This window comes from Mus pahari, chromosome 12, assembly GCF_900095145.1.
Source record: "Mus pahari chromosome 12, PAHARI_EIJ_v1.1, whole genome shotgun sequence".
Lineage (NCBI taxonomy): Eukaryota > Metazoa > Chordata > Mammalia > Rodentia > Muridae > Mus > Mus pahari.
This window is the reverse complement of record NC_034601.1, coordinates 32,063,959-32,076,990: the sequence shown is the minus strand read 5'-3', so window position 1 is coordinate 32,076,990 and position 13,032 is coordinate 32,063,959. Positions and strand designations below refer to the sequence as shown.

Genomic DNA, 13,032 nt, shown 5'->3' with positions numbered 1-13,032 from the left:
ATTGCTCCTGTCTAAAGGAAATACAGGGACAAAGAATGGAACAGAGACTGAAGGACAGGCTATCTAGAGGCTGCCCCATCTGGGGATCCATCCCATATGCAGACACCAAACCAAAACACTATTGCTGATGCCAAGAAGTGCTTGCTCACAGGAGCCTGATATGGATATCTCCTGACAGGCTCTGCCAGAGCCTTAATGATACAGATATGGATGCTTACAGCCAACCATCAGACTGAGCACGGGGACCCCAATGGAGGAATTAGGAGAAGGACTGAAAGAGCTGAAGGGGATTGCAACCCATAGAAAGAAAGATAGCAACTAACTGGACTTTCCAGAGCTCCCAGGGACTAAACCACCAACCAAAGAGTACACATGGAGGGACCCATGGCTCCAGCTGCATATGTAGCAGAGGATGGCCATATCTGACATCAATGGGAGGAGAGGCTCTTGGTCCTGTGAAGGCTTGATGCCCCATTGTAGGGGAATGCCAGGGCGGGAAGGCGGGAGTGGGTAGGTGGGTGGGAGAGCACCCTCATAGAAGCAAGGGGGAGTGGGGTGGATAGGTGGGTTGCGGAGGGGAAATAGGGAAGGGGAATAACATTTGAAATGTAAATAAATAAAATAACCAATAAAAATTTAAAAAATAATAAAGAAAGAAAAGAAACATCAGAAAGGCAAGGGTAGAAAAAAATAGTTTCTCTAAAGCCTTATATTTCTTATAAAGTCTTTATTTCTTGCATAGTATTTTATATCTCTGAATCGATTTAAAGCATATGAGCATTTTTTTCCAAACACCACTTTGGGGAATCGTTATTGCCCTTGCTTTGTGATAGTCTTCACGGAAACGGGCTCTCTAGCAGTCACTACATATAATTTCACCTTCTAATGAATCAAATATTTTAAATGGTTGGACATTATTTTCCTAAATAAACTCCTTGAGATCTTTGTTACTTAGCTTGTAGCAACAAAGTAAGAGTTTAATTCTTGGTAGCTTTAACATAATTTTCATTTAATGGTTCACTTCATGTCACAAAGCAGAAGGAGGCAAAGTCTCCCCTCCTCAGCAAACTGCACTGGACGATTAGTTGAGTTAGTGGCCAACAAAAAGGAAGGTAAAAATAAATGATAAAGCATGAGTATACATCAGTGAAAATAAATTCTATTCATGAAATCATTAGAACTAATGATTAGTTAGGTAAACTAACTAATCATCTAAACTTCTATTTCTGTATTATTGACTATTATACCAATTATAAAGGCTCATTAAATATTATATTTCTAAAGAATTGGTAAGTACCAAATAGGTATGTAACACTCTGGAACGCTTAAGCTGATGTTGTTTGGGCACCATGTGGCCATGTGAATGATAAATGTCCCACACAGGCTCAAGTATTGAGCACTTGGTCCCTGGTTGGTGGTGCTGTTTGAGGAGGCTATGGAACTTTTAGGAGGTGTAGCCTTGTTGGAGAAAGTACGTCATAGGGCAGGCTTTGTGGGTTTACGGCCTCACTCCATCTTCCTGTTTGCTCCCTCTGTTTCCTGTGTAGAGATGAAATATAATATGTTTTCTGTCCCTGTGGTCATGCCATGCCTCACTGCTCTGATGGACTCTATTCCCCCTGGAACCGTAAGGCAAATTAAGCCTTTCATCCTTCAGTTGCATTGGGTCATGCCATTTCATCACAGACACAGAAAAAATGACTAATATGCACTAAGTATTTCATTTAGCTTCTAATATTAACATATCTTCCAAAGTGAAACTTAAATATCAACAAGGCAAGAAATGGCTAGGAAGAACCAAGACATGAGCTTATTAGGGACAAAGGAAAAGAGAAAGTTATTTAGAAAAAGAACTACAGCCAGCCACAAGACAAGAGTGTCCAGCAGTATTTGTCCTCTATACACAACACAGCCAGGGATGCAGGAAGTTCTTTTATACAAGAGAGCTCTTAGAAACTGATATGGTGCAGACCTTGTCTCAGTTCTCAACAGCAGAATTCAGCTCTTCATTTCTGCTTTCAGACTCCACACTGTTACCACAATCTAACCCCCCTCTGTGCATGTTAAACTGCCCTCTCTTCCCATGAACATCATGGTTGACAAGTAACTGCCTAGAAAATTAGCAACTTTTCTTTGTGTCACACTTGTCTCTCTTCCAAGACATCCATGTGAGATCCAGATTTGTGTAAAATAAGAGAGTTGACAATACCAATGTCCCTGGGCCTACAGAGACCCAGCTAGAAGTAAAAGGTTTAATAAAGTTAGCTAAGGACACCAAGTCAAATAGAGACTCAAATACCGAATCCTGTGCCAAAGAAAGCATTCTTTCAGTCGCCCTCCAGTTGTGCTTCCTAGGACCTAGGTGCTGTCTGGCTGTGTGCAGCGGTATTGAGGAATTTCTAAGTGCAGTAGATCTTCACAGGGATGCAAATTTGGGTTTCCAGGTCATCATAAGCAAACATTACATATGGAAGTCTTTTCTTTCACAACTGGACAATTCATATTTCCCATTTCTCCTCACCTGTAGCCGTGTGTGACTGTGATACAGGGTAGATCCTTTCCATTCTGAGAAAGGGGTTCAGGTGCTTCTCCCGCTGCAGAGGGAAGACCACTTTGGTAATAGCATTACTGATTCTTCTCCATTCCAATATCAGGCCTGGTAAAGGGTGCAAGTCCTTTAATTTATTTAAAATATCCTGGAAAGAAATATAACAAGATAAGGTTGGAATACTGTCCAAATTCAATAGCAAATCAGAACGTCTCTTGGATAAGACAAGACATCACAAAATTTAGTCTGATAAATCCTATATCCACAACTGTCATTGTCTGGGTGTTTTTAGAAGTTCCTGTATTGATAACTTTGTAAGTACAGTTTATAAGAAAGCAATATGGAAATTTATACCTATTAAAAAGACAAAATCAATGAAACATGAGTTTCATGAAGCATCTGCCTCCCACATCCCAAGAGTCACAGCATCTCTTTTCTTTGTACCTGTCCTCATGCATCCTGTCAGTGATTAGAGGCATCCTAGTAGCCTCCCTCCTTGCCCTGATACAGGACCTACATATCAAGAACACCACAAGGCATTTATTTAAAAGCAGATGTTTCTGATTCCACGATCCTTAAGAATAGAAACTAAGGAGGCAAAGGACTAGCCAGGCTCACAAACAGTCAGGCAAACAGAGCTGTGACACTTTCCAGGGCAGATGAACTGCTCATGTCAAGGTTAGAGTCAAAATTCCACAGAAGTGCAACTAGACAGTTCTCCACAGCCAGTGTAGCTACATTTTCTTGCCCCATCTTCCCAATGGAATTTCAGTACACCAAGCCCATCTTCTCTTCTCTCCAATCAATGCAGTGTCCACAGATGGCCACTGGAAAAATTCCTTTGAAAGCAGTGGATTAAAGGTCTTCAAACAAATCCATAAAAAATGTATTTTTCTTGAAACTGAAGAAATAATTTTTTCAGCTATAATACTTTTGGTGCTCATATAGATATACAAATCATATTCTACTAAAAACCTAAGTACACCAGATAATAATCATGTCTGCAGATGTGCACTCACAAACATCCACATTGTTTAATAAGAGCAGAGCTGCTAACTCAGGCTACAGTCCTGAGTACCGTGGTGCATCTCCACAGATCATCACAGGAATATGAGCCACCATCTAACCTGCTTGCTTGAACCTGGTTAAGTTAATGTGGTTCACTGCAGCAGTTCTTGATGTCAGAAGCATTTTTTTCACAACACCAACAAACTAAAAGTAGTTCTGACTCTGCCCCATGCGTGCCCCATGGGTGGCCCATGCGTGCATGCCCCAAGTACCTTACTAGTGCTGAACCGTCTTCCCAGCCTCATTCTGCGATCACTCTCATTCCCTCTTCTGGTGAAACCCAGAGTCTTTTTGCTGCCTTGAGTTTTCATCTCTCCATTTGGTGGTAGCTTTAGCTCCAAAAATAAAACCTGCAAAAATCAATACTTTTTCAGTCAAGAATCAAATTATAAGTACTGTCATTCAGAAACTATGTTTTTAAGTTATTTGAGAATATAAACTCTACAACTTAACATGGGGGTTTGGAAGGACGTTCTTTTTAGTAAACAACAGCACTGACCGTGCCTCTCGTGGTCGCTGGGTTGGGAGCTATGAGGAGACTGTTAACAGGAGCACAGGCATGTGTGTGCCATGCTAGGCACTGACTGCTGTGCCTGACGCTGAGGCTTGGGCTGGTTTGACCATTGTGAGCTCCTCTAAAGGTCCTTGAAAATCAACCTGCATGGCTGCTGCATTTAACCACCAGTGACAATCAGGAAAGTCATCCAATCCTAACACTGGACCATAGAAGTCCCTAGACATAAAAGCTCAAAAAAGGTGGCTAATCCATTGTGGCAACGATAAAGGCTGGTGAGCGGCCTATGCAGGTAAGAATCCCATGCAAGCAAGCCCTCACTAACTCAAATTAGAGGGACTTAAAAGTTATGCAATTCAGAACCATATTTGCTATACTTATTCATTTGCTTATATACCTTGGATGGCTTTTCATGAACCTTGAACTATTTTCCCAATAATAATTCCAAAAATGGAAACAATTCATGTAAGTACAAGATTCCCCACTCCCAACAAATTGGCTTATGAGTGTAGAGAAGGACATCCCTATGCGTGTCCAGTAATGACAAAATGAAGATAGGTTGCATTTCACAACAGGAGCCGCAGCTGGCATCTTAGAAATGTCATGCATTGAGGCTTACACTCAAACTGTGTTAGAAAAATATAAATATATGTGTGCATATGGATATGGCTGCCACATCTAACAAGTAAAAATATAAGACTATCTGGTTAAATTCTAACTGCATGAGGCTTAGTTATAGTAATTTTTTCTGAAATTTAAGATTTAACAGCAACCTATATTTTATCAAGAAATCCCTAGAGATATATGAATGACAGAATAGGAGAAAAAAATCAGATTAGTGTTGTATTAATAATTATCACTACTCAAATCGCCCTGTTGCCAGAGGCACGTTCCTTGTCACCCACCAAAATGCTCTGGATTCTTGAAGACACACACACACACACACACACACACACACACCCTTCTATCGTAATATGCTTTAAACAGCGTAATGGTTGGGTCACTCTCAAAAATTTCATGTAGTTAACTAACGCCTCCTCTCCAATATTCCTGAATTATTTCTTACTAAAATCTATATTCCATCTTTGCTACCCCAGACTCAGTTGGGGAGGGGCCCCTGGGGCCAATCTCCCATGGCTCTTAAATGGCTGGTTCTGTGTCTTCCATAGCTCTCAAGCCTGCATTCTATTCCTTTCCTGACATGGCGATTCTAAATCTTTCTTCTTCCCCTGGTTCCATTACCAGAGAAATCTAAAGTCCCACCTCCATCTCCCTGACCAGCTATTGGCCACCATCAACTTTATTTACCAATTAGAACTACTTGGGGACAGGGACGTTCAGCTTCTCACATGTGGGATTCTCATGCAATTTGGGAACCCATAATGCACCAAAGTAACCAAACCCACAACAGATTAGTGAACAAGAAATTGGAATGTCACCAGCACTCCCAAACAATCAGGATAACACAAAGATTTCACTTATCTATGCAGTAGTTCTTCATCTTAAATTTCTCTCAGAATTAATTAATTATGTGCAATTACCACATACAAATTAACTCACCTCATTTTAAAACAAAGACCTGGGCAGTAGCCAGTGCATTAAAAGTCTGCTCTCACCTGAAGTTTGGTCTAGTGAGTGGTTAGTAAACGGCCACTTAAGAAAGCAGGCAAATACAGGCAGGGACCCAGGAGACCTAAAACGGTTCGCCTGGTTTGGTTCCCTGAATCATGAATCCATGTTCGCTTCATGCCACTTGTGTTGAAATCCATGTATTTTGTTTTTGATAAGTGTCTTGTGTACACAGTAACCTGGGTATACAGCTGAAGGCTAGAGAATTTAGAAACTCTCCCCCTCACACACAAAGAATGCCCTGAAAGCACTTCAGATTCCAAAACAGATAAAACACAGGCTTCAAAGAACAAAGTTTCTTGTGTTCTTAAAAATGCAAAACTCTCTTGCTTAACAAGGGCATTTTTATTAAGAGTTATAATATTTATTGATCATTTACCATCTACGTGGTGCTCACTAAGTGTATTTTTACATCACTGCCACAACCCTATGAGACATTTTTAATCACAAGCCTTACTTCACTGATAAAAACGGAGACATGAAGAGTTGATGCTTTAGCTATTCTGACTCAGGATCATGCAGACAGGTAAGGATCAGGGAAGCAGGGCTCAGACCCACAAGTCAGCATCTACAGTCTATGGTATTACTAAACGTTACATTACTGGACTGCATGTAGAAAACACCAAACAGTTGGTGCTCCCCAGGGTATGAACACCCGCCTCACTCAAAGAAAAAAAGGAAACTCCAACTACCCTTTGTAGGGAAAAAATATGGAAAAAAGTGAAAATGGAAAGTATTAAAAATAAAACAAGAGTGACTTTGTCAAAATTTCAGTAAAGTTATAAAAGTCTTAAATTATGGTTAAAAAAGAAATTTAACAAAAGTCCCAAAAGAAGTTAGAGCACAGAGGGCAAGTGCCTATGAAAGAAATGGCATCATGGAGCCACAGTAACTCTGTCATGAGCTGCCACCACCAACTACAGAGCAAGGGCTCCTCCTTACATGCAGGCAGATCTCACGGAGCGACATCCAAGTCTCCTTTACGACGTTCCCATCTCAGAAGCACAGGTACAACTTGCTGCCTGGTACTACACCACTATGCCAGATGATTCTACTTAGCTGTTTCAGTGTACTGTGTGTGGTTCTTTAGAATTTGTACAGAGAGATAAGCTGTGACCCATGTTATTTAACTCCACAAGTGCCCCCCAGTGTCTCTATTTCCAGGACACTACCTGTGCGATGTCATCTGCACTTGTAAAGGAAAAGCTGTGGCCAGCTAGCTGATAGGCTTGAGTCTCAATGGCGTCCAGCTTGGCTTGCATAATATGCTTCTGACTTTCACACTCCGCAGTACTAAAGCCAATTCCGTTTAGTTCTAGCAAGGCCAGGCAGTACTGTGAGGGCATCTCCACTTTGCAGAAAATATCTGAAAAGAAAACGGAGAATGAAGCGGTTAATCATCACCTAAGTCCTCAGCCCTGAAGCTCAGGACAATCCCCACCCAGCAGCTACCCAAGCTGTCATCCAAATCGAGTCCCCTGAACGGGTCCCCAAATCCAACGAAAGGTGGCAAAGGGTAGGTCATTTAAGCACTAGGTACTACCTACCCCATCTGTGCAAGAGTAGAAAAGCTGGCAGTCTTGTGAGCAGTCTGGACTAACAGACACTTCTCCTAAGACTTAGAAAACATTCTATGCTCAAATCAATTCGAAGGCTTTAACTAACGCACAAGAGGAAACAAGACTGTTTTATCCTCGTCAGCTTACGCATCTCTCTGTGGGGAGAAGGCCAGCTGTCAGAATATACCTATCTAAACAGCAGAAGAAAAGGAAATCTGGAGGTCAGCAAAATAACAAGCAGATCTTGAAAAAAATCATTTCTTTTTTCTTTTCAGATTTCATTTTTTATATATTTTTAATTATATGTATGTGTCTATGTGTGGGTATGTGTGGGTATGTACACATGACTACATGTGTCCTCAGAGACCAGAAGAAAGTGTTGGATCTTCTAAAGCTGGAGTTATAGGTTCTTGAGTTGCCTGATATGGGTGCTGGGAATTGAACTCTGGTCCTCTACAAGAGCAGCAAGCACTCTTAACCACAGAATAATCTCTCAAGCACCAAAATAATTATGTCTAAACAAATTTTAATACCTTCACACAATGCCTCCAAAATCTTCCTGTTTTTCAATGTTTGACAATTCTGTAAGTCCTATGACTGGGACAATCTTAGCATTATATAAAATACATTTGACACTCCCTATCACCCATTTTTTTAAAACTACATAGTAATAAGGCCTCAGCCTTCCAAAGTATTTGGGATAACAGCAAGTGCCTCCATGCCCAGCTTAAAATTCAACTAGTTAATGAAGGCCTAAAACATTACCAATCAAGACTCTAGCATGATCTTCAGAGTCAATAAGAATGACAGGCTTTCCAGGATATCTGAGGAGAGACATGACAGGAGCTGTGACTCAGCATTATTGAGCACAAATGCAGGAGCACCCCTATAGCATGGGGGCCAGTCCCTCTCCTTGGTCAGCCCTATACTGGTTTAAAGAGGCTAAGAGGCTGAAACACAAAACCTCTTTCTACACAGAAGCTGCAGCTGAGATCCCCTCAGAAGAGCATCCTCTGTGAACACGCAAGTCAGTATGGACTTAGTCTTTGTAATTCTGTCCCTTAGTGCAAGGAAGAAGGCGGCTTTGTGGTGAAGGTAAAATAACCATAGCAACGAGTGTGATAACAAGCATTTACGGTATCTCACTGATCTTTACAGCAACTTCCTAAGAGCCAGACATGACAACTTCCAGCAGCTTAGTGGAGGCTCCTGTCTGGTAAGAGAGGCAGCTCCAAGTCAAGGCTTAGATTCTCAGCACATTGCTCTGCTATCTGGTTAACTCAGGGTATAACTTCCTCGTCATGAAGACAGCTTTTTTTTCTTCATCATCTTTATTATATATCATTTATTACATGTTTCAAGTCAAGAAGTTTATCCTGGACCAGCAGACTTCTCAACAAATCCATGGTGTCTTGAGAGAAAAGGAGAATCTCATGACTTTACTTTACTAAAGAAACTATTAATAGCTCTAAAAAAGGAAATGGTTTCACTTTTAAATTCTATGAAAGATCTGTTATATGAATAAAATCATTTGATAAAATTCAAATATATAACTGTCAACAAATGATTATAATGGTACTAATTCAAATCATTGTAATAAATAAGCCCAGAGGTCAGCAACATGAATGAGTGAGCACCAGATGCATGCTTTTAACATGGCCATGGCTGTTCTATTGATCAATGGCAGACTGAGGTCTTGTGGTAGAGGTCATGCAGTCTGCAAATCAGAAGTTTTTACTACCTGCCCTTTTACAGAAAAAAAAAAAGTTTATTGACATCCTCAGTAGATAATCCAAAGGATTTGCATAAGACGTGTAATTTACCCACCTGTGACCACAGAGTAACTCACTGTATGTATGCACTATCCCTAGCCTATAACATAAGATGTCACACACTCTGCTCTTACCACGAAGGTTTTCCTTCTGCAACGAAGCGTTGAGTTGATTCATGGAGTTGAAGATGAGAACAGACTCCACAGATGCTCTGTACCTCCCAGAATGTTCCGTGTTCACATTCAGCCCCAGGCTCTGAATTCCTGGGCCTGTCTCCATTCCTTCTAGGAGTGCCAGCTCATGGGGGAGAAAACTGGTCACTATGCTATGAAGAGTTGGCTCCTTAGAATCTGGGTCGAGAAGCCAGCATGCCACCTGAAGGAGACAGCAATCCAAAGGTATTATGTTAAAGGGGAGGCAGAGAGTTCATCATAGGTTAATGCATTTTCAGTTAACATCCCTGCAGTGCTCTGGCTGGCCTCGTTTTGAAGCAGGCTTGAGAGCCAAGCACCGCACAAAGAGAAGCATGTCTAGTACCTGGGAGGCTGAAGCAGGAAAGATGCTGTGAATATGAAGCCAACCTGGGCTATAAGGTCAGTTAGTGCAGGTTACAGAGTAAAATCCTATCTCCAAAAATGTTTATAGGGGAATACTGAATGAAAAGATCTGACATAAAATTACCATTTCTTGTTTGAAAATGACATTTTTATGAATATTTTATCTTCTTATATCAAAATACTATGGGTAATAAAACCAATAATGGAATATTCCAAGTAGTGTAATGTTTAATGAGACATGCTATTTAAATGAAGAATGCTACTGTAAACGTAATGATAAAGTCATATCACCCATATTCTTGTTTTGACTCCGGAACATCAAAATTAAAAGTTAACTTTTCATCTAGTAAAGTCCTGTCTGCAATCTTTGCCCTCTCCACCATAAAACAAAACCTTACAGAAGCTAAGATCCTTGGTGGAGATAACTTAGTGGCAGAGAATTTACAAAAACCCTGAATTCAGTTCCCACCACCTTATTTACATAAAAAAGTTCCTTGTCCACACCTACTGGGGACCCCACAGACCATCACACTGTGGCCCCCTTCCCCAAGCCTCCAACACCAACAGGTACTCTATGAAAACATACCAATCTTGAAGGACAGTACAACCGGCAGCATAGAGCCAGCACACTCTGAAAACACAGAGAAAAGAAAAACCAAACAACAAAACATCTACTCAACAAAGACAGACCAGAAACCAGCCCCTGACCTAAAACTACCATAAACTCAGATGCCTAGATGCCAGCACAGGAACACAATTACCAAGGTATTATGTCTCCACTAGAGCCAAGCTATGCTACCACAGCAAAGCCTGAAATATTCTAATATTCTAAAGCACAAGAAAAATACCTTAAAACCATCTATATGAAGATAATAGAGGACCTTAAAGAGGAAATAAATCCCTAAAGAAAGCAAAGGATAAAAGAAAAAACAATTGAAGGAAAGGAATAAAAAAGTTCATGACCCAAAAATAGAAATAGAAGCAATGAAGAAAACATACACTGAGGGAATTCTGGAAATGGAAAATTTAGGAAAGTTAAAAGGAACTACAGAGGCAAGCTTCACCAACAGAATACAAGAGATGAAAGAGAGAATCTCAGGAAATGAAGACACAATAGAAGAAATGGTCAAAGAAAATGTTAAATCTAAGAAATTCCTGACACAAAGCATCCAGAAAATCTAGGGCACTGAAAAGACCAAATCTAAAAATAGGAATAGAAGGAAAAGATTCCCAGTTCAAAGGTGCAGAAAATATTTTAAACAAAATCATAGAAGTTTTCTTAACCTAAAAACAGAACATGCCTATAAAGGTACAAGAAGCTTCCAGAACACCAACTAGATTGGACCAAAAAAAAAAGAGAGAGAGAGAGAGAGAGAGAGAGAGAGAGAGAGAGAGAGAGAGAGAGAGAGAAAATACCCACCACAGTATAATTATCAAAACACTAAAGAAAGACTATTAAAAGTTGCAAGGGAAAAAAAAGAGCAAGTAACATATAAAGGCAGGTCTATTCGAATTACACCTGACTTCTCAATGGAGATTCAGAAAGCCAGAGGGGCTTGAACAGATGCGCTGCAAACATTAACAGACAACAGATGCCAGCCCAGACTATACCCAGCAAAACTTTCAATCACCATAGACGGAGAAAATAAAATATGACACGTTAAAGTCAAATTTAAATAATATCTATCTACAAATCTAGGCCTACAGAGAAGGTACTAGAGTGAAAATTCCAGTCCAAGGAAATTAACCACACCCAAGAAAACACAGGAAATAATCTTACACCAGCAAAACCAAAACAAGGGAAGGTTGTGCTTGAGTGTACACACACACACACACACACACAAAACCACCACCACCACCACCAACAACAACAACAGCAGCAGCAAAATAACAGGAATTAACAATCATTGGTCACTGATATCTCTCAATATCAAAAGTCTCAACTTCCCAATAAAAACTAGACTAATAGAATGGATAGGAAAACAGGATCCCTCCATCCTTTTCCTGGAGGATGTTAAGAAACACACCTCAACATGAGGGACAGATATTATCTGAGGGTAAAGGGTTCGAAAAAGATATTCCAAGCAAATGGACCTAAGAAGCAAGCTGGTACAGCCATTTTAATAGCTAACAAAATAGACTTCAAGCCAAAATTAATCAAAAGAGATGGGGAAGGACACTACATATTCACTGATGGAAAAAAATCAACCAAGATGGCATTTTAAATCTTAACATCTATGCACTAAACACAAGGGCACACATTTTGTAAAAGAAACACTACTACAGCTTAAATCACATATTGACCCTCACATCCTAATGGTGGAAGTCTTCAATATCCCACTTTCATCAAAAGATAGGTCATTCAGACAGAAACTAAACAGAGAAATACTGCAAATAACAAACATTATAAACCAAATGGACCTAAGAGATATTTACAGAACATTTCACCAAACAAAAAGAATGTATCTTCTCAGCACCCCACATAACTTTATCCAAAACTGACCATATACTCAGTCACAAAGCAAGTCTCCACAGAGCCAAGAAAAGTGAAATCCTGTCAGACCACAATGAATTAAAGCTCCATTTCAATGACAGAAAGCTTACAAACTCATAGAAACTAAACAACTCTCTACTGAATGGGAAAAATGGGTCAAGACAAAAATCAAGAATAAATAACTTTTAGAGTTGAATGAAAATGAATACATGGGCTGGTGAGATGGCCCAGTGGTTAAGAGCACTGATTGCTCTTCCGGAGGTCATGAGTTCAAATCCCAGCAACCACATGGTGGCTCACAACCACCTGTAATGAGGGAAAAACAAACAAACAAACAAAAACTTTAGCAGAAGATGGTGTATTCAGCCATCATTGGGAAGAGAGGCCCCTTGGTCTTGCAAACTTTATATGCCCCGCCAGGGCCAAGAAGTGGGAGTGAGTGGGCAGGGGAGCAGGGCGGGGGTAGGGTATAGGGGATATTCGGGATAGCATTTGAAATGTAGATGAAGAAAATATCTAATAAAATAAAAAAAATTAAAAATTGAGATTAAAAAAAAAGAAAGAAAATGAATACATCTTATACCCAGACTTGTAGGACACAATGTGTCTTAGTCAGGGTTTCTATTCCTGGACAAACGTCATGACCAAGAAGCAAGTTGGGGAGAAAAGGGTTTATTCGGCTTACATTTCCATACNGCTGTTGATCACCCAAGGATGCAGGACTGGAACTAAAGCAGGTCAGAAAGCAGGAGCTGATGCAGAAGCCATGGAGGGATGTTCTTTACTGGCTTGCCTCAGTCCACTCTCCTATAGAACCCAAGACTGTCAGCCCAGAGATGGCACCACCCACAAGGGGCCCTCCCCACTTGATCACTAATTGAGAAAATGTCT

The 13,032-nt window shown here is 40.4% G+C and overlaps 1 protein-coding gene across 2 annotated transcripts in view; it reads right to left on the bottom strand.

Annotated features, from left to right (window-relative positions):
- Polq (DNA polymerase theta) overlaps positions 1–13,032 on the bottom strand; it is an 88,023-nt gene that overhangs the window by 18,841 nt on the left and 56,150 nt on the right. For both annotated transcript variants that reach the window (XM_021209138.1, XM_021209139.1), the window contains 4 exons: positions 9,225–9,465; positions 6,932–7,125; positions 3,829–3,966; positions 2,522–2,696 (listed from right to left, as the gene is read on the bottom strand). In XM_021209138.1, the coding sequence (XP_021064797.1) occupies positions 2,522–2,696; positions 3,829–3,966; positions 6,932–7,125; positions 9,225–9,465 (748 nt within the window). The remainder of the gene's footprint in view (positions 1–2,521; positions 2,697–3,828; positions 3,967–6,931; positions 7,126–9,224; positions 9,466–13,032) is intronic.